At 41.3% G+C, this 21,714-nt stretch overlaps 3 protein-coding genes across 3 annotated transcripts; all 3 read left to right on the top strand.

Moving 5' to 3' along the window:
• Positions 1-1,647: 1,647 nt before the first annotated feature.
• atp6v1c2 (ATPase H+ transporting V1 subunit C2) lies at positions 1,648-8,915 on the top strand. The gene is made up of 13 exons (XM_057344441.1): positions 1,648-1,773; positions 2,313-2,380; positions 4,305-4,390; positions 4,610-4,675; positions 5,398-5,492; positions 5,571-5,662; positions 5,984-6,082; positions 6,174-6,242; positions 7,661-7,753; positions 7,831-7,918; positions 8,000-8,097; positions 8,492-8,618; positions 8,775-8,915. Exons 1-13 carry the CDS (start codon positions 1,648-1,650, stop codon positions 8,868-8,870), a joined length of 1,203 nt encoding a protein of 400 aa, XP_057200424.1. The 3' UTR covers positions 8,871-8,915.
• A 1,418-nt stretch (positions 8,916-10,333) lies between these two features.
• LOC130560534 (C-C chemokine receptor type 6-like) lies at positions 10,334-12,636 on the top strand. The gene is made up of 2 exons (XM_057344380.1): positions 10,334-10,652; positions 10,812-12,636. Exon 2 carries the CDS (start codon positions 10,824-10,826, stop codon positions 11,898-11,900), a length of 1,077 nt encoding a protein of 358 aa, XP_057200363.1. The 5' UTR covers positions 10,334-10,652; positions 10,812-10,823; the 3' UTR covers positions 11,901-12,636.
• A 6,614-nt stretch (positions 12,637-19,250) lies between these two features.
• Positions 19,251-21,692, top strand: LOC130560488 (C-C chemokine receptor type 6-like). Its single transcript, XM_057344297.1, has one exon. The coding sequence runs from the start codon at positions 19,334-19,336 to the stop codon at positions 20,408-20,410; it is 1,077 nt and encodes a 358-aa protein (XP_057200280.1). The 5' UTR covers positions 19,251-19,333; the 3' UTR covers positions 20,411-21,692.
• The last annotated feature ends 22 nt before the right edge of the window (positions 21,693-21,714 follow it).

The raw sequence follows: 21,714 nt of genomic DNA, 5'->3' as shown, positions 1-21,714 counted from the left end.
TCTGCTGAGGTCTGCATATGACTTTATATAACCCACTTAACGTATAGGCTAATACTCCTCAGGGAAAATATAAAGTTTTGAAATGTTGTCGCACTATAACAGGGGTAAGTTGTCACAACGGCAGTTTTAAAGGGCCAGTTCACCAACAAATAAAAGTACTGTCATTATGTTTTTAATTGTCATTATGCGATGTTTCAGTGGTTTTGTGTCCATACAATGGAAGTCAAAGGGGTCCAATGTTGTTTGGTGACCACCAACGTTCTTCAAAATATCTTAGTGTGTGTGTGTGTGTGTGTGTGTGCGTGCGTGCGTGCGTGCGTGCGCAGAAGAAAGAAGGTTTGGGATGACATGAGGGTAAGTAAATAATGAAAGAGTTTCATTTTTGGCTGAATTATACATTTAACGTTGTTCAATAGCAAAAATGGGAAAGGTAAAATTGTAACTGTCAGACCAATGTAATAAATGCAAAAATAAAATAAAATATAAATTTAAAACTTTTGAAACACAAGTTAATTGGTTAATTTTTGAAAGATAATAAAAATGTTAAAAATGTTCATTTATTGCCAGGAAGTTTTGTAATAATGCTATTCTGTATTCTATGATAAATTGTATTTATAATATACCTGTTTTTATTTTCCCCTAATTAACCAAAATGATTCTTACATTAATATATGCATGCTACTGAGATACAGTATATACATGTGTTTTATCATATCTTTACGGCCTATGTACACTCCTAACAAGAATGACAGACACGCTTGGACCCTTTAAAACTGGAGATTTAAACAAAATGACAGGAATGTAATGTGCATGGGATCACCGTATGCAATGTGAGAAGAGCATGTGGCTCTCGACGACCGCACACAACACCTATTCACACACAAGATCACTTTACACAACAGTCTACAGTCTGTCTCACCTCACACACAGCACACGACACAGCTTCAACATCTACTGAAGACACTCGCATCCATACTGATTCAGGGACTTCTGTCATATATTTCCCCAGGCTGTGCATCTATGCTTTCAGGGATATGCTGTATGTTCACATTTCTTATACAGTTATCTGTGAGTGATTATATTTATCATCATTTATGCTGTAGTATATTTGGTGGTTAAGCCTCTGCTTGTGAATAATCTGAAGAATGATTGACCGCAGGTATGTAAGAATTCATTTCAGTCACACAAATTGTTCATTATTTGACAAATAAGTTCATGTTTAAATAAACAATTTATTTGTTAGACTAATTGTTGTCAGAGCACGAGACAAATAATAAGAACTTCAATATGGTTGGTTAATTAAAATATGGACACACCCAATGGTAGAGTTCGAAAAGCCAAATGCATAAAATGTTCTCACGATATTTACAAATTCTCATGAATTGGGTGTTATTTATCTATTTATCTAATATTTCATATACATGAAAGCTATTTATCTCATTCACTCTCATCATAAAACATTTGTGTTGTTAGAACACGAGAATTGTGTTTCCCCGTCTGAGAAACCTAATATTCCCAGACACTGTAGTCAGCAAACGGATGAGACAGTCAGGAGCTGCTCCATGTCCTTCACTAGAGATGATATTTTCACCTTGTTTTAGGTGATAGACTTCTGTCACAGGCGAGAAGAGGAGGTCGCTGGCCGTGATGGAGTTCTGGTTGATCTCAGTCCCTCTGGATAAAGTCAGCTGTCAGTCTTTAGAGAAACTCAAACGGGTCACAGCAAAAAACGAACAGACCACAAGCACCAGAGTCCACATCCCAGAGCTGAAGGTAAGAGACCGTCTCAAGTCTCCTGTAGCCACGCAGGACCATTAAGACTTCGGTCGCTTCGATGCAGATCAGTTTGAGGCCTCGAATTATATCAAAACAATACTATTCATAATAAACAAAATATATTCTTTTTATTTCAGTTTTAATTTATGTTTTTTTTTTTTTATTTAACATTTATTTTTAATTAATGTTGCTGTATTAAGGGAACATGACACTAGATGTTGACTATAGGCCTACTGACTTTATTTATTAAGAATGAATGAAGTGAGCTACAACTTGTTTGCCACTGTTTGTGTTTTTTTTAAGTCAGTCAATAATGCTGTATCCCTCCAAAAAACAAACAGTTCTTTCATGAGATCACCCAAAGCAATATTATATAAATGTTTGATTTCCCCAAGGTTTTGTTGATATGTGGATTTTTCAGGGCAAAGTACAGTATGTCATTAAACTCACTCTTGAGGAAATTGTTATTACTTTGTGGTACTTTCATCCCTATAATCAATCAGAAATTGAAATGGTTGATTTTAATGTTTGTAAAGGTTGGAACACTGGATGTGTTACTGGGGCTTTCTGATGATCTCTCCAGACTGGATTCATATGCAGAGGGGTAAGTCTTTAGTATAAAGCAATAAGCCCCGCGAAGCAGTGGGTTACAGTGCATTTTATAACAGCTAAGGGCGTTGTGGTACGACGCGAAGCAAGGTTTCATAAAATAAAGTAAATAAAATGATATTTAGGCTATGTGGTGCGGTCAGCCGTTATATATTGGGGTATTCTATAACGGCTTAGAACTCCGCTCAGCCAATCAGAATCAAGGACCAGAACTGACCGTTTTATAAATATCATTATACAATTCTTCCTATGAATAAAAAATATATATTACATTTATATTTTTATATATATATATATATATATATATATTAGGGCTGTCAAAAGATTAATCGCGATTAATCGCATCCAGAATAAAAGTTTGTGTTTACATAATATTTATCTGTTTACGGTGCATAATAATTTTGTATTTATTAACACATACACATTCATGCATATATTTAAGAAAAATCTAAATATTAATAAACATTTATATATAATTTCAATGATTGGTAAATATAAATAAATACATGTAAATATTTCCTAAATATGTATACTTGTGTATGTGTTTGTATTTATAAATACAAAATTAATATGCACAGTAGATAGACATATATTATGTAAACACAAACTTTTATTCTGGATGCGATTAATCGCGATTAATCTTTTGACAGCCCTAATATATATATATATATATAGGCTGTCAAACGATTAATCGCATCCAAACTAAAAGTTTGTTTACATAATATGTCTGTGACTGTGCATATTTATTTTGTATTTATAAACACATACACATACACATACGTACTTAGGAATATTTACTTGTATGTATTTATATTTACCAATAATTTTAATGAGTATATAAATGTTTATTAATTTGTATTATATGCAGGTATGTGTATGTTTTTATAAATACTAAATTAATATGCACAGTACACAGAAATATACAGTATGACGTTAACACAAACTTTTATTCTGGATCACGATCAATTATTAGACAGCCCTAATACATGTATATATACAGTATATAGGTTGCAACACACACACACACACACATGTATGTTTTATTATCTCTGTGGGGACAGTCCATAGGCGTAATGAGTTGTATACTGTACAGACTGTATATTTTATCCTTTACCCCTAAACCTAAAGATCATACAAAACTTTTTGCATTTTTAGATTTTCAAAAATTATTGTTCTGTACAATTTATAAGCTTTTGTGCCCATGAGGACCTCAATTTTGGTCCCCACAGTGACACGGGTCCCCATGAGCTGGTGTGCATTCAGGTTTAGGTCCCCACTAACATATAAAAACATGTCCAAACACACTAGTGAGGAATTGTTGTAAAACAAAGTTGAAATTGCTCAAATTATTTTGTTGAGTTAATTTAATGTACAAACATATGTTTCCATGACTTATTGATCACATCCTTTTTTACAGTGCACAACACATACAATGTAAGTTTTGTTAACAAATACTTGGGTTCAAGGGATCTCCCATGATTTTGAAAAATGTTTCTTCTGTTGTATATGATGTAAGGCACGTCTGTTGATTCGGCGCATGCATCTCTGCGTGTTTGCCGCTGTAATACAGTAAACAGTATCTGAGTCACTCAATCCACTCGAGTCCAGTTTCAGGTGCCACCTGACAGCGATTCTTCCTTCCTCAGCTTCAAGGTTTATGTGTTGTGGAAACTGTCCTCTGCAGTCTAACATATCCATTCATAAGACTTCCAGACAGGGTTACATTTGGTTGAACTTATAGTTCTGAGACCAGTCCTGATTCTATAGTTCTGATCTTCGGTTTCTACCATCAAAGTCCATTCAGAAATATCATTTGATCAGTTAAGAAAGCATTGATGGATGTCCTTTTAAACCCAATATTTAACCCAACGAGTGGCATCACCAGCTAATTGTTTCGTCATGTGTCCACTACACCACAGTGTCCTGCATCACACGTGGCAGGGTTTGGCTGATGTGATGGAAGAGTTCAGTGGAAAGCTGCTGGAGAGCATGTTGCCCAACGCAGGTGAGCGGACGTGCCGAACACTAAACCGACATCAGAAAGCAGAGAAGAGCTCATTAACTGAAGGGCACCTACTCACGACCCAGTCATGTTCTCATGTAGATCCTGTTACATATGACACACACGTGACCCGCTGGAGAGACTTCATACCATGAAAATAAGATTATGGCAGTTGTTTGTCTGTTAATCAGATTGTGAGTGATGTTTTGTTAGTGTCATCAGGACAGTGCAAACCTCAGCAGAAAGATCGACAGTCACCATTGAAATCATATTTTCAGGCAGGACAGGGTAAGTGAACTCTTTTAGATGTGAACGTAACATGTAAATGTATTATGTATATGAAATATTCATATATGAAATACATAAACTGCACATATATGCACAGCTAAGTAAAACATGCAGGATAGAAATTGTAACAATTCCCTATACGATATGTAACACACCCTATATAATATACATTTACCCTGTACTAATATGTGTATTATGCATATATATAATACTATAATCTATATATTTCTATAGGAGCCACACAGTGCTAATGACATATGCTACTTAAATGTAGCATAAATCACTATTGATTTATGGACATACAGTATACGTGTGTCATATATCACATTTCCATATGGAGTGTGTGGGAGCTTACCCAACTAAATGTATATTAACTACTTTTTTACTGTATGTGGAACACAAAATGAAAGATGTTGGGCAGAATGTTTGAGGACTGCAGACTCGGTCACCATTCACTTGCATTGCATCTTTCGCCATTCTGTAAGTGAACGGTGACTGAGTCCCTAACATTTCACCCCTCGTAGTGTCATACGGGTTTGGAACAACATGGGTGTGCACAAATGATGCCATATGCTTTATTTAATCCCTTCTTCTTTATTTAAGGTTCTATCGTTTAATTTCTGACACGTTTTTGTGTGTAACGCCAGTAGAGAAGTCTTTTCTTGACATATTCTTTATACAGCATATGATTCGCTGCATTCTGCATTTCTGTTGTTTTTCAGTTGATTTGGCAACATACGTGACCAAGTTTCAGTGGGACAGAGCCAAATATCCCCCCGTGCAGCCTCTAAAGACCCTCACAGACATCATCTCCAAAGTATATATACACCTATATAAAGCACAGATCGTTCTTGTATGTATGTTCTGAATGTTTCTCTCTCTGTATACGTGTCAGCAAGTTTCTCAGGTGGACACAGAGCTGACGTCACGCAGAGCTGCTTACAATAATGTGAAGTCCAGTATACAAAGCATTGAGCGGAAAACCGAGTGAGTATATGTATTTAGCAGAAGTTGATGTTTGTTATATTTGATATGTGTTTTTAGAACAATTGTTGCATTGCAAAGCCACTTATAATATACAATACTTCATATAAATATACATCATTGTAGTATTTGTTTTACTGACTGGTAAACATAAGAGATTATCGTTTTACTGTAAGTGAGAATAAAAATAGGCTTCCTTTTTAATGCATCATTTTTTTCACGTTGCAATATTGATTGAAAAATGAGGTGTATGTTTTCTTTGACATGAATTTGTTTAACCATATGAAGACATGATGATTTATTATTACTTCTGTATGCATTCAGTGGCTCTTTACAGACCCGCGTGTTGATTGACATCGTGAAAAAAGAGGACCTGGTTTTAAATTCAGGGTATCTCACAACACTGCTAGTTGTGGTGCACAGGTCAGTGTGAATTCCAAACGCTGAGAGCAGAATCTTCTCTTGTTTCTCACCAAAGTCGTTTTTGAAGCGCATTTATTATATAACCTCACAGGTCGGCGTATGCTCTGTGGGAGAGGAGCTATGAATCCATGTCGAAGTTTGTTGTCCCTCGCTCCAGCTGGTTGGTCACCTGCATGTTTGTTTATTCAGAACCTGAACAGTCTTGTGGTTGATGGCTAATCCAACAGTATGATCAAGTTACTGCTGGAAAGCAAGAGTTGGTCTTTTCTCAGGCTGAGAGCTGGTGTATTTCTCACTGGCTTTAATTGAGCCGCTTTACCCACACACCTGCGGTTACAGACAAAGAGCTCCTCTGTTACGAAAACGAACCGTGGTTTTACGACAAATAAAACATTAAACGTGGTTACTAAAGTTAAACCATGGTAACAAAAAAGAACTAGGGCTGTCAAACAATTAATCGCGATTAATCGCATCCAGAATAAAAGTTTGTGTTTACATAATATATGCTGGTGTTCTGTGCATATTCATTTTGTATTTATAAACACATACACATAAATGCATGTATTTAAGAAAAATATAAAATATAACTATTAATAAACTTTTATTTACAATTTCAATTATTGGTAAATATAAATTAATACATTTAAAATATATAGACAAGTATGTGTATGTTTTGTCTTTATAAATACAAAATTTATATGCACAGTACACAGACGTATATTGTGTAAACACAAACCTTTATTCTGGATGCGATTAATCGCGATTAATCGTTTGACAGCCCTAAAAATAACTATTGTTTTGCTTCAGTAACCTTAACAGTGATATTTGTAGTAAAATTGTAGTTATACAAATAGTAATTAATATGACAAAAAACGACAGTTTCTACACGTTTACTGTAATAAAACCATGATTAACTTTCGTAAGGGCTGTTTTGCATGGAATAATAAAAACAAGCTATCGATTTAGTTAAACAGCAGTGCTGTCAATCAATATTTTAATGAAATAAAGCACAATGCACAAGATAAATTAACCTTAAATTTTCATTATAAATAAACAAAAATCATTAATCAAGCAAGTACATAAATCACTGTACCTTATGCCGAAATTTGCAACAGAAAGCATTTTTTTAAGTAATTTATAATCTGATGGATATGATTTCGGGGGAAATGTTAATTGGACGTCATTTGACGTTACCCATGTAAAAATACGTAACCCGCAATTTAATGTTTTAAACAGAGATGGCGATAGAGAGGCAACATTTACAGATTGCAGCTTTAAATATATGTTTCACAAATGATATTGTTTTGGCAGACGTAAGCATTGAATCGACACTACAAAAAGTGGATTTCAAGTAAATATATTGTTTGTGTTATTTGACTAAAAATCATAAAAGCAAAATAGCGTAATTGAATGTACTGTAAGTCTATGACTGGATTACTCCGCACCACAGCAATACAATAGAATTTGTCTGAAAGTAGAAAGTGGGAATCATTCACATTTCTAAATAAACCTAGAAAATGAAATTGTTTATTGTTTTGTGCGTACGAATGAATAAAGTAACATATCTTTGGAACACAGGAGGCTGGCAGAAGTAGCAGACGCAGGGATTTTCACAGTGACCCTCTTTAAGAATTCTGTCCCTGAATTTAAAGCCAATGCCAAAAAGCACAAGTAAGTGTGAGCACATGGACGATGTCTGTTTATTTACACTTAATAAAGAAATGTATTGTTCCTGTGTTGGCCAACAGATTTACGGTGAGAGAATACAACCCGGACGAGGCCGAGAAGCAAAAGCAGGAGATGAGCCGTCTCGCTGTGGACAGAAAGGAACTGTGTGTATGTAAAACTATAGATATAATGACGCAAACCATAGTGTCTGTTTAAACAGAATAACACAATACATATTTGTACCACCAGAGAACATTTGTGTGCTGGCTGAAGGTGAACTTCAACGAGATCTTTGTAGCCTGGATTCACATCAAGGTCCTCCGTACGTTTGTTGAATCTGTGCTGAGGTAACATTTTGAGGAATCAAGGTTTTTATTTTTCATTTTTGAGATGATTGATGAAATTTATGAAGAGTATGGAGGTGTAAAATGAATGTAGATTGTAGAGGTCAAATAATCTGGATATGGGCAAATTTGACGATAAATGTTCATTTTGGGATCTTCTGTAATATTGACTTTTGATCGCACACTCGACGAATCTGAGCTCAGATTGACACGTGGTAAAGATCTCTTCTGAAACTCTAATGACAGACACATTTGTGAGATTTCTGCCTTTTTTCTCGGGAGAAATATCTGAAAAACGCAGGAAACTTGAGCAAAAGTTTCCCTTTGCTCTCCATTTAATTTCGTTGATGTCTAGGAGAAAACTGAGATAAAAGAGATCTGTGATTTTGTTTTGTAGGTACGGTCTGCCTGTCAGCTTCCAGTTTGTTTTGCTACGGCCCAATAAGAAGAACGTAAAGCAGCTTAGAAAGCAAATGAACTGCTTATTCAAACATCTCGACCCGGCAGCTAATGGGAAAGCTGATGTAAGGACTATTTGTCTTTCTTCTTTTACCTAAACGTCTTTTTTTACTCAACCATTCACTACTGAATAAGGTGAAAATAATAATAATAATTTCTGCAATATCAAAATGAATACAATCCACTCTTTTGGTCAAGACGTTTGTTGTCTCTGTTTGTAGGTGGGGTTTGACATCCCCGATGTAAGCACTGGTCAACAGGAATATTATTCCTACATCTGTTACCCCATTCAAATAAAAATGGTTGACCCAAGCTAGTGGAAATCTTGGACGTTATTTGGTCCGTATGTTTTGTAGATATAAATAAACCTTGACAAATGAAAACTTTTGTTTGTTATTATTGGTGTGTTAATATTGGATGTGTATCAGTACTGGTGAACTTGTCATTTTCACAATAAATGTGTGAAACACTAAAATGTAGAATAAAACTGAAAGGTATTCTCTAAAAATTGCTAAATTGTTTAAACCCATAGTTGGGACAAATATAAAACTTTTCCAATGGAAATTTGTATTCATATATTTTCCATATTTGATCCAACCGTTGGTTATGTGAGTAATAACATACTAGCATTGTATTGAATTTGCCAAGCAGAAGAACATGTGTCTGACATGAGGATCACGAACTGATGACGTAAAAAACACAGGCAAACATCTTCACCCTCATTTTACAACAAAAATTGTAAACATGTGCACGTTTCTTGAATGACACCACACATACAGGGAGAATAAAGTTGATTATTCACTTTGTTAAATTTACACAGGTTTTACATCATTTTAAAAAGAAAGGCAACATATTATGCAACATATAATCAAGTATTAATTATATTTTAGTGAGAACTTGGTGAAGAACTGAATTCCTCTCTGTATGTTTTCATGTAGGACGGGACATTTGCATATCAGAAGTAAATCAGCACTTTAACACGTTTAAAATGTCAAACAGCAACACACCCACACACAGCTCATCTGTTTGTTTTGACTTTGGTTTGCCCTATTTTGTCCATCGATTGGTCACTTTGGTTGCATTACACTACGAGGTCCCATTTGTTAACATTAGTTCAAACAGTTCAAATAAAAAACTCTTTCTTCAGTGGAACACAAAGATATTTTGAGAAATGTCTCGGTGGATTTGTGTCCACAATGGAAATCAATGGGGTACAAAAGTTGGCTTAATTTAACCTATACATGTCTAGGTTATTTTAACCCAGCATTTGAGTTGGTCCCCATCCATGGGTTGAAACAAGTCGGCACACGTTTTTTTAAGAGTCTACACATAAAGTTAAACAACAAGCACAAACCAGCACAGCACATGGAACAAAAAGAGCAACTAACATAAGAAAAGATAACAAAACAAACACAGGTCACGTCATGCTCAGATGTAATCCCAATACACATACTGATAAAACATATAGACGTATTATTGCCAATGTGATTATTTTGAGTTTCAAAAACTATGAAAAATATTTCATTTTTTGACATAATTGTGATTTCATTGAGAGGCAGGACTGTCAGATTAGACAGTTGTAAATGTCAGCTGAACCCTATTTGTTTACCATACACAGGCAACACAAAACAATAAAGAATATAAAAAAACATAAACCACGTGAAAGCTTCACTGTGCAAAGTGGAAATACACCAGCTGACAGTCACAATGACTATGTTCCTCTTTTCAGCTGTAAGTCATCTTCATTAAAGATTTAAGCCGAATAAAGAACTGTGGCGAAAATAAGTTTTGTTTTGATCTTAAAGACACAATGATTGATAGATCGATAATCATTTTGAACATTGTTTCTGAGGGATCAAAAACTTCTGTGTGGGTGGTTAAAAGCTAAGTGAAGTTTTTCCTCGGCGTAGGTGGAAATTGTCAGACATATCAACTTGATGCCTCATTAGATAGCAGATGTGACATCACATCACGAATGGGCCGGTCTCTAGAAAAACACAAGAAGAACCCGAGGGGCTTTACACTCAACCAGGTGCTTTACAGATGAACTGGAACAAAGAAGAGCGAATGACGAGTTGACAAGGAGAACACTGAAAGAGGTATTTCAAATTTGGAAAGACATTTGTTGTGTTGTGTCATTTACACGACCAGTCAAAGATCTGGACACACTTACTTTAAGCGATAGTTGACCTGAAAAGAAAATTTCTGTCATCATTTCTTCACCCTCGTGTGGTTTATGTCATCCATTTTTCTTTCAGGAAAGAGCAGTTATGAATGACTCTATGTATGACGACTCTTTTCTGGAGATTTTTGACAAATACGACGACGAGCCTTGTGACCTGAGAGGGAGCCTTGAGAATGAGGTGGTCATCCAAACCTACATCTACTCTCTGATCTGTGTACTCGGCCTGATGGGAAACCTTTTGGTACTCATCACGTATGCCTTGTACAAGAAGGCAAAAACCATGACAGACATCTACCTGGTGAACGTGGCGCTGGCCGATCTTCTCTTCGTCGTCGCCCTACCGTTGATCATCTACAACGAAAGGCACAACTGGGATATGGGCACGTGGGCCTGCAAGCTGCTGAACGGAGCGTACAGTATCAACTTATACAGCAGCACGCTTCTGTTGGCATGCATCAGCGGCGATCGCTACATAGCCATTGTCCAAGCCAGACGCTCCATTCAGATCCGACGGCGAGTTCAGGTGTACAGTCGTCTCATCTGCACAGCAATATGGCTGCTGGCTTTGGTCTTGTCTTTGCCCACATTCATATATTACGAACAGGTTGACGACATGGACGTCAACGAATGCATGTCTGTGTATTATGGAAACTATAATGCTAAAGTGATGAAGATTCTGATTCCCAGCACACAGATGCTCGTGGGGTTCTTGGTGCCCCTGATGGTCATGATGTTCTGTTATTCTTGCATCATGGTGACTCTTCTGAAAGCCAAGAACTTCCAGAAGCACAAGGCGGTGCGCGTTGTGCTCACCGTGGTCTTTGTGTTCGTATTTTGCCATCTGCCGTACAATGTGGTACTTCTTGTCCACACCACTAAACTGTTCCAACCTAGGGATTGTAAGGAAGAGCAAGACACGTTGATGACGTTGTCCATCAGCAGGAGCGTGGCCTACCTTCACTGCTGCTTGAATCCCATCCTCTACGCTTTCATCGGAGTTCAATTCAGGGGGCATTTTTGTCAGATCCTGAAGGACGTAAGGTGTCTGGGACAAAGGTACTTCTACTCCAGGCGCTCCTCGCAGCAGACCTCCGACCTGTACATGTCAGCTAAAACCGTCGTTGGGTGCAATAATGAAAACCCATCGTCATTTACAATGTGATATACAGTTTTCAATAGATTTTCCCCTTAGATTGCAATTTGAGGTTTGTTTGATCCTCAGTTTATTTTTCGTTAATAAGAAAAGGAAAGAGAAGAGCTTTCTCTATAGCTTATATTGTATATAGCTGTATATTAGTATATATACAGTATATATACACACACATATTTTTTGCTGTGTTTGTCCGCAGTATTTGTTGATGTTCCTTTTTATTCAGAGACTTTAACTCGTGCATGACCTTGAAAGCAAATGCTTATCAACACGATCAAGTTTCTATTGTCTAGAAACCCAACTAGCAAAATATGTTTTGCTAACATTTCCATTTATGAAAACATTTTCACGAATATTTTTCAATGTTCCAGAAACAATGTAAGAATAACATTTTTGTAATGTTTTCAGAATGTTTAGCAAGACATGTAACGTAACAGACATGTTACTCTGTCACTGCGAAAAGTTTTTTTGTCATAACTTTCTGAGAACGATAGCCAAAGTTCTGAAAATATTCCCTGTTTGCTGGGAATGTGTGAAGGGAACGGCTTTAGCTTGTACTGTAAATGCATTTTTCATTGTTTAACAACAGTATTCAATACAAGATAAATCAAGTGTTTTGTCATTATTATGGGTTTGTCAGTGATGTTGATCTGTGGTCTGTTAAATGTCACTTGACAGTAAAATGTTGAACCAAGTTTCAGCTAAAATGCATGTCAATATGTTGACCATGTATTGTGTACCACGAATAGTCGATTCTTAAAGGGATACTCCACCCAAGAATGAATATTCTGTCATGATTTATTTACCCTCAAGTTGTTCCAAACCTGTATACATTTCTTTGTTCTGTTGAACACAAAGAAAGATATTTGGAAAAACGTTAGCAACTGAGATTTCTGGGGTAGTCAAAAAATGGTAGTCAAAGGTGCCCCAGAACTGTTTGTTCCCTTTCTGTCGGTCTCTCGACGTTGTGTCGAACCGACAGATGGGGTTCGTCCCTGAGAACCAATCGTTTCCGACTACTTAGAAAAGGCCAATGAAAATTGGCAAATGAAATTTGCATGCCGGACTCCGCCCCGGAAATCCAGGTATAAAAGGGAGACGGCGTGCATCATTCATTCACCTTTTTTTCTTCGGAGCCTTCGGTTATGAAGATCTTCTCTTGCTACTTAGCAAAAAACTTCAATTGCCGGTTCTACGACGTGGTGCAGCAGACTGTCCCTTCCTGCAGCGACTTCCCCTGGGCGTCTCGGCGGTTCCAGAGGTGTTCGAGCCTGATTCTGAGCCTTCGATTCTAAAAGAGCTAATTTCTCCAGCACGGCATGTCCCGCTGTTCTTGTGGGTGCAGTGTCCTCATCGAGGAAGGGGACAAGCACGATGTCTGTGTCAGGTGTTTGGGGGTCCAACACGCTGAGGCAGCCTTCGTGGACTCATCTTGCCTGCACTGCGGGCAGATGGTCATAGAGACGTTGCGGTCACGGGTGGCTGTCTTCTCCCGATAACCAGCCACCACCTCGCAGGCTTCCCGGGCTGTGACGAGGATGGCTAAGGCCATTCCGTCCGCCAAGGCGAGCGGCGAGGGTGATATGGGCGATTCTGCGAGTGCTAATCCGTCAGCCAAGTGCTCGCGGACTGCTCGCACCCCGTCTCGCTCGCCTCACCGTTCCCTAGCAGGCGGTGCCACACCGTCAGCGTCCTCCTTCACGTATTCGGACACGATGCGTGATGATGATGATATGTCTATAACAGCATCGGAGAGCGAATTGCTGGCATCCGATCCCGACGACTCTTTGCAGCTCCCCCCCAAGGGGGGGCGAGCTCAGGAGGAGGCGGATGTCGAGATGTCGGCCATGCTTTCCCGGGCCGCCGTGTGCATTGGGTTAGAGTGCACTCCGGTGCCTCTCCCCCAGCGCTCACGGTTGGATACATGGTTCTTGGGCTCTGACCGCGACTCCAAGCCGCGCCCAACCCCGGTTCCGTTCTTCCCGGAAGTGCATGAGGAACTGACGAAGACGTGGAACGCCCCTTTCTCGGCACGTACACGTCAAACCGGTTCCGTCGCTCTCTCTTCCCTCGATGGTGGGGCGGCTAAGGGTTACGTTGACGTGCCCCAGGTGGAACGTGCAGTCGCGGTGCACCTGTGCCTGCAGGCGGCGTCCACCTGGAGAGGTCGACCGAAACTCCCGTCCAAGGCGTGTAGGACTTTGGCATCGCTGGTGTCGAAGGCCTACGCTGCTGCGGGCCAAGCTGCCTCCTCTCTCCACGCCATGGCCATCCTGCAGGTCCACCAGGCCAAGGCGTTGAAAGAGATCCACGAGGGTAAGACCGACCCGGGGTTAATGCGATGTCCACCATGGTGGTCCAGGAGAGGCACCTCTGGCTCAACCTTGTGCAGATGAGCGACGCCGAGAAAGTCCGCTTTCTCGACGCGCCCATTGCGCAGGGTGGGCTGTTTGGTGACACTGTCGAGGACTTCGCTCAGCAGTTCTCGACAGTGAAGAAGCAGACGGAGGCGATTAGCCACATCCTACCCCGCCGGGCCACCCACAGGCCTTCGAGATCCCGTGCAGCCCCGGCCCTATTCGAAGCCAACTCCAGTTCCAGCACTCCCTATCCAGGCGGCACCCCGGAAAAGGGCATCGAAGGGGAGACCACCACCCCTACGGGGGCCTAGCGCCCACTTTTTCACAAAAAGAGTTTCCTATCTCCCTGGGTGTTCTTCACAGCTGCTCTCACCCTCTGTCAGACGGTGTTCGGCCACTCGACGTTGCGTCTTGGCGAGGCGCAACATCGAATGTACTTTGCAGCCCTCAGCACTCTCAAATCGACGGTGCGTGGAGCTGCATCGCCAGGCAGGCAAACCAGCAGAGCCAGTCTTCTTCCTGGGGGTCCCCGGGGGGTCGGTGAAGCAGATCGTACCCTTAGTCCCCCTGTTGTGGTCCCTGGGAGCTTGGCTCGAGCTTCCCACACCGTCACGGTGGCTGAGGAGAACGATCCGTTTCGGCTACGCGATCCAGTTCGCCAGAAACCCGCCCTAGTTTCGGGGCATCCTCGCGACCTCGGTCAGAGGCCGGGATGCTCCCGTACTACAGGGCGAGGTCGCCACCCTTCTCCAGAAGTCCGTCGAGTCTGTCACCCTAGCCGAGATGTCCAAGGGGTTTTACAGCCCTTACTTCATCGTCCCCAAAAAAGGCGGGGGGGTGCGCCCCATCCTAGATCTGCGTACTCTGAACAGACACCTGCACAAGCTGCCGTTCAGGATGCTCACGCAGAAGCGCATCCTGGCATCTGTCAGATGTCAGGATTGGTTCATGGCAATCGACCTAATGGACGCTTACTTTCATGTCTCGATTCTCCCTCGTCATCGCCCGTTCCTACGGTTCGCTTTCGAGGGTCGGGCATATCAGTACAGAGTCCTCCCCTTCGGTCTGTCTCTGTCTCCACGAGTCTTTACGAAGATCGTGGAGGCCGCCCTCTCTCCCCTCAGGGAGAGGGGTGTGAGGGTACTCAACTATCTCAACGACTGGCTTATCTTGGCACACTCGCGAGATCTGTTGTGTGCACACAGGGACCTGGTGCTCCGGCACCTAGATCGATTGGGACTACAGGTCAACCGAGAGAAGAGCAAGCTCTCCCCTGTGCAGAGCATCCTCTATCTTGGTATGGAACTCAACTCTGTCACCATGACAGCGTGACTGTCCGCAGTACGTGCCCAGTTGGTGTTGAACTGCCTGGATCATTTCACGCAGTCAGTGGTTCCTCTGAAACTTTTTCTGAGGCTCCTGGGACACATGGCATCCTCGGCGGCGGTGATACCCCTCGGGTTGATGCACATGAGACCGCTCCAACACTGGCTCCAGAGTCGAGTTCCCTGGAGAGCGTGGCACACCGGCAGCAGGCGGATGGTGATTACGCCTCGCTGCCGACGCACCCTAACCCCTTGGTCTTCCATGACCTTCCTTCGGGCAGGGGTACCCCTAGGGCAGGTTACGAGGCATGTCGTGGTGACAACGGACGCCTCCCTGCAGGGTTGGGGTGCAGTGTGCAACGGGCACGCAGTGTCAGGGCTTTGGACGGGCCCCCGCCTGGAACCTCAATGTCTGGCCTCTGGATGGGACGAGGAGATCCTGAGTGGTCTGCCCCCAGCGGTGGTAGCTACCATTTCTCAGGCTAGGGCACCTGCCACTAGGCGACTGTACGCCTACAAGTGGCACCTCTTCTCGACCTGGTGTGCTTCTCGAGGAGAAGACCCACGGAGTTGTGCGATCGGGTCCGTGCTGTCCTCCCTACAAGAGAGACTCGAGACTAACCTCTCCCCCTCCACACTGAAAGTGTATGTAGTGTATGTACCCCGTCCGTGTTGTGTCCAGTACGCACGCTGCGCCTTTACTTAGACTGCACACAGAGCTTCAGGAGCTCGGATCAGCTATTTGTCTGTTTTGGAGGTCAGCAGCAGGGGAGAGCTGTCTCCAAGCAGAGGTTGGCCCACTGGATTGTGGACGCTGTCAAGGCATCTTACCAATCCCTAAATCGCCCGTGCCCCCTTGGAGTGAGGGCCCACTCCACCCGGGGTGTAGCCTCCTCTTGGGCTCTGGCACTCGGGGCCTCTCTCGCAGACATATGCAGAGCTGCGGGTTGGGCTACACCCAACACCTTCGCGAGGTTCTACAACCTCCGTGTAGAGCCGGTGTCAGCCCTCATCCTGCATGGCCACATGTAGGACCGGCAACTGGTAGAGTGTACGCCTTATCGGTTCTTTTCCCCCTCTCTCGAGTGGGTCAGTATACCGATTCAGCCTCCCTTCTTTCCCCACTGGGCGAAGAACAGGCACTCCATCCATCACTAAGCAAGCACCTTCTGGGGCGGGCTGGGCAGAGCAGCCCTGCCCCTTAGGCCGGGTTCCCGGAGTTATTCGCATCATAGCTCTAACCGGACCTAGTGCTACCAGACGTTGCAACCCCCCAGTAGGGTGGTTCCGTCTGATGTATCCTCATGCTGGTTCCCACCTTGGTAACCCATGACCTCCCCAGGTGGACCTCCACCTCGCGGTTTTCTTTTCAGCCGCACTTTCTTCCCATGAGTTCTCCCCCATCGGTGAGACCATGTTGGTATCTCCACTAGTCTCCTCCCTGCGGTAGGAAGTGGTCTCTGTAGCGCATCCCCCACTTGAGGAAGTAGCGCTTACCCAGTGGCCTTACGGTTCCGGGCGGCTTCTTTCTGTTAGAGAAACAACGCCGCCACCTATGAGGCCGAAGGTAGGGGCCTTTCCACCTTTCAAGAAAGCTCTGGGACCCCCTACCTACCCACTGGAAGGTTACAATTCCGCGGTAGCGCTCACGGCTGACTCGCCCAGGCCAGTCACCGTCGCTTCATTGAGATTGTGACAGGGCACAGTGTTATGGCGTTTTCCATTGGAACCCCATCTGTCGGTTCGACACAATGTCGAGAGACCGACAGAAAGGGAATGTCTCGGTTACGTTTGTAACCTCGGTTCCCTGATGGAGGGAACGAGACGTTGTGTCCTCCTTGCCACAACACGTGCTGTCCTCTGCAGCAGTCGTGAGAGGTCTCAGGCTCCTCAGAACTAAGGTGAATGAATGATGCACGCCGTCTCCCTTTTATACCTGGATTTCCGGGGCGTAGTCCGGCATGCAAATTTCATTTGCCAATTTTCATTGGCCTTTTCTAAGTAGTCGGAAACGATTGGTTCTCAGGGACGAACCCCATCTGTCGGTTCGACACAACATCTCGTTCCCTCCATCAGGGAACTGAGGTTACAAACGGAACCGAGATGTTTTCCTACATTCTTCGAAATATCTTCTTTTGTGTTTAGCAGAATAAAAAGTGCAATAATTTCACCAGAAATCTCAGTTGCTAACAATTTTCCAAATATCTTTCTTTGTGTTCAACCAAACAAAGAAATTTATACAGATTTGGAACTACTTGAGGATGAGTAGTTCATTGCAGGATTTTTATATTTGGGTGGACAATCCCTTTAACTTGTTTTAAACTTGGAAAATGACACAGCTAGCTGTGTCGGACTTTAATGTACAACGGAGAGGCGAAGAACCACCTGATGTGAAGCGGCACAGCCAGCTGTGGATTTTCCCTTACATGTACAGTAGTTCTTTTAACTTTCACCTAATTGTACTTATTGGTTGGAAAGGAGGACATCTCTTTGCACACCGTGTCCCGTGCTTATACCCAGTGACACACTTCTACTTCCTTCTAATATGCACATGTCCAGATACAAGTAAAAAGACGATTATCTACAGTAAATATGCCAAAAATACAGCAAAGAGAAGTTTTAAAAATATTTAAAAGCCACCGTATTTATAAAAGCGGAATACAGAGATGAGAAATTCTGCTTGTCAAAGCAGCTATTTAACGATCACTTGACTTCAGTATATTTACCTATTTAAGTGAAGCCCACAACATTTCCTTGTGCTACAACTGTAAACAACAACGTTTAACAAAACAACATCAGACGCCATTCCCCTGCACTGTAAGTCTTGTTTATAGACTGTTTATATTTCATTTCTTCAAAGGAAGCTGACAAATAATATGGAAAATTTCATGAACATCCATATTTTAAGTTGAAATCTATATCAATGTAATAAAGTTAGCATTTATTTACAGTAGGTGTTTTAACTGGTTACAAGTGTTTTGCCTTCACTTCTCAGTAATAAAAGAGAAGTACAGCCAAAATTGAAAATTCTTTCAACATTTATTCACCTTCATGTCATTGCAAAACTTGAAGACTTTCTTTCTTCGGTACAAACACAAAGGAAGATATTTTGAAGAACGTGGGTAACCCCACTCCATTGACCCCCGTTCCATTGTATGAAAGCACACAACACCAGACCTTTAATATTTTATTCACATGTGGTTGATAACCTGTATAAGACTCTTTGGTGAAATCCAAAAGAAGATATTTTGAGAAATGTCTTAGTGGTTTAGGGTTTATGCAATGGAAGTCAATGGGGTTCAATGATGTTTGGTTACCAACATTCTTAAAAATATCTCCTTTTGTGTTCTGCAGAAAAAAGAAAGTCATACAGGTTTGGAATGACTATGAATAATAGATGATGAAACAAGTTTTTTGTATATAATGGATTAAAAGGATAAAAGTTGCCAGTTGGTTGAGATAATGGCCACATTCTGCAGAGCTGTAAAACCAAAATTAGTTTGAACACCATCAAGTCATCAAGACCAGACGCCTTCCGTCTTTTACAGAGATGCCTGTGGTGTCCTTATCACATCTGTTATCTATACAGAAACATGCACGGTGCATAAACATGCACGGTGCATAAATGTTGATTTGCATTGCTTCCCTCTCGCATTATGCGTTGAGCCTGTGTTCTTTGCATAAACCGTTGGAGGTATACCGTACTAGTTTTTACCGGTGTATTCATTCACATTCCTGCTTCCTTCAGGAAAGAACAGTTATGAGTGACTACACGTATAACGACTCTTTACTGGGGACTTCTGAGGATTATGACTACGAGCCTTGTGACCTGAGAGGGAGCCTTGAGAATGAGGTGGTCATCCAAACCTACATCTACTCTCTGATCTGTGTACTCGGCCTGATGGGAAACCTTTTGGTACTCATCACGTATGCCTTGTACAAGAAGGCAAAAACCATGACAGACATCTACCTGGTGAACGTGGCGCTGGCCGATCTTCTCTTCGTCGTCGCCCTACCGTTGATCATCTACAACGAAAGGCACAACTGGGATATGGGCACGTGGGCCTGCAAGCTGCTGAACGGAGCGTACAGTATCAACTTATACAGCAGCACGCTTCTGTTGGCATGCATCAGCGGCGATCGCTACATAGCCATTGTCCAAGCCAGACGCTCCATTCAGATCCGACGGCGAGTTCAGGTGTACAGTCGTCTCATCTGCACAGCAATATGGCTGCTGGCTTTGGTCTTGTCTTTGCCCACATTCATATATTACGAACAGGTTGACGACATGGACGTCAACGAATGCATGTCTGTGTATTATGGAAACTATAATGCTAAGGTGATGAAGATTCTGATTCCCAGCACACAGATGCTCGTGGGGTTCTTGGTGCCCCTGATGGTCATGATGTTCTGTTATTCTTGCATCATGGTGACTCTTCTGAAAGCCAAGAACTTCCAGAAGCACAAGGCGGTGCGCGTTGTGCTCACCGTGGTCTTTGTGTTCGTATTTTGCCATCTGCCGTACAATGTGGTACTTCTTGTCCACACCACTAAACTGTTCCAACCTAGGGATTGTAAGGAAGAGCAAGACACGTTGATGACGTTGTCCATCAGCAGGAGCGTGGCCTACCTTCAGTGCTGCTTGAATCCCATCCTCTACGCTTTCATCGGAGTTCAATTCAGGGGGCATTTTTGTCAGATCCTGAAGGACGTAAGGTGTCTGGGACAAAGGTACTTCTACTCCAGGCGCTCCTCGCAGCAGACCTCCGACCTGTACATGTCAGCTAAAACCGTCGTTGGGTCCAGTCATGATAACCCATCGTCATTTACAATGTGATATACAGTAAGCGTTTGAGTATAGTTTTCCGTAAGATTGCACTGATTTGAGGTTTGTTGGCTAATGTTTGTGTATGGCTGACTAAAAAGAGGGCTCTGCTTGTTACTTTAAACAAGTTTTTTTTTATCTTTGTCTGTGTATGTCAGCATTATTTTCTGATGTGTTCTATTCAAAATGCTTCATTGTAACCCACACTGTAAAAGAAATCTTTCCTGTAAAATTACATATTTTCCACGGCTTTCTTGTAAATTTACGATCTTTTTTTGACCGTATTTAAAAAAATAACCTGTAACAAAAAAAATGCAGTAAAAAAACAGAAATGGTGTCAGAAATAACCGTAAAATAAAAGTTTTCCCGTAAAATTAAACGTTTCCCCACACTGTAAAAAAAATCCAACTTGCAAAATGTTCTCCCTACAAAGATAAATAAGTAACTTGAACATAGAATTTTTAGTTAAAGGAGTCAAATGATTGTTTTGCATAAACTAAACAAAATTTGCCTTAGATTCTCAAGTTTTGGGCCAAAATGCGTCAGAAAGTTTGCTCAACTTACCAAACAGTGTATTTTGAACAAACAACATTGCAAGAGTTTGAAAGTTCCCAAGATGCACTGCAGCATGTTCAATTCTGTGTTTCTTATTTGTTTTTCTTTTAAAGATTAGTGTTTTAGTTCTTGCTGGCGTAATTTATGCTTTACTGTTAGTTATCTGTTGTGTTCAGAGTTTTTTTTATGAATGATGGGTTTTGATTGTTACCATGGTTGAGGGTTGTGTGTTCAATGTTGAGGTGTAAGTGCATGACACAATGCCAAAGATGGTATAAATGCACTCAACACAAACTGTTTAAACAGTTATTTGATCAAGTGTAGTGGAAGACAAATATATTTCTTTATTTTTAAATAGCCAATTTATATTCTGTATTTATGTTCAGCCAACAAAAAATATTTTGTTCTGTTGTTCATTAGATAAACTTGACTATGTTGTGACAACTAATGACTTGAACATCATTTTTTAAGTTGGACGGACTTCAGTCTCTGTTTGTTGAGTTAACTCAAAAACGTGCTTGTGATAGGTTGCCTTATTATTTTAAGTTGACTCCTCTCTTTTTTAACAGTGCATTTCTCTTGTAAATTTGAAGTCTTTTTCTGTTATTTTATGGTTTTTGACCATATTTTACAAAAACAGTAAAATTCCACAATTTTTTTTGACATTATAGAATAGAAATAACAGTAAAAATCTGTAAAATTACTTTTTTTACAGTGCATGTGTACATTTCAAAGCATCTTATCAGCATTATCAGGAGTAT

Source organism: Triplophysa rosa, linkage group LG10 (genome assembly GCF_024868665.1).
Source record: "Triplophysa rosa linkage group LG10, Trosa_1v2, whole genome shotgun sequence".
NCBI classification, from domain to species: domain Eukaryota; kingdom Metazoa; phylum Chordata; class Actinopteri; order Cypriniformes; family Nemacheilidae; genus Triplophysa; species Triplophysa rosa.
Note: the sequence above shows the minus strand (reverse complement) of the source record. Positions and strands in the feature narration are given on the sequence as shown.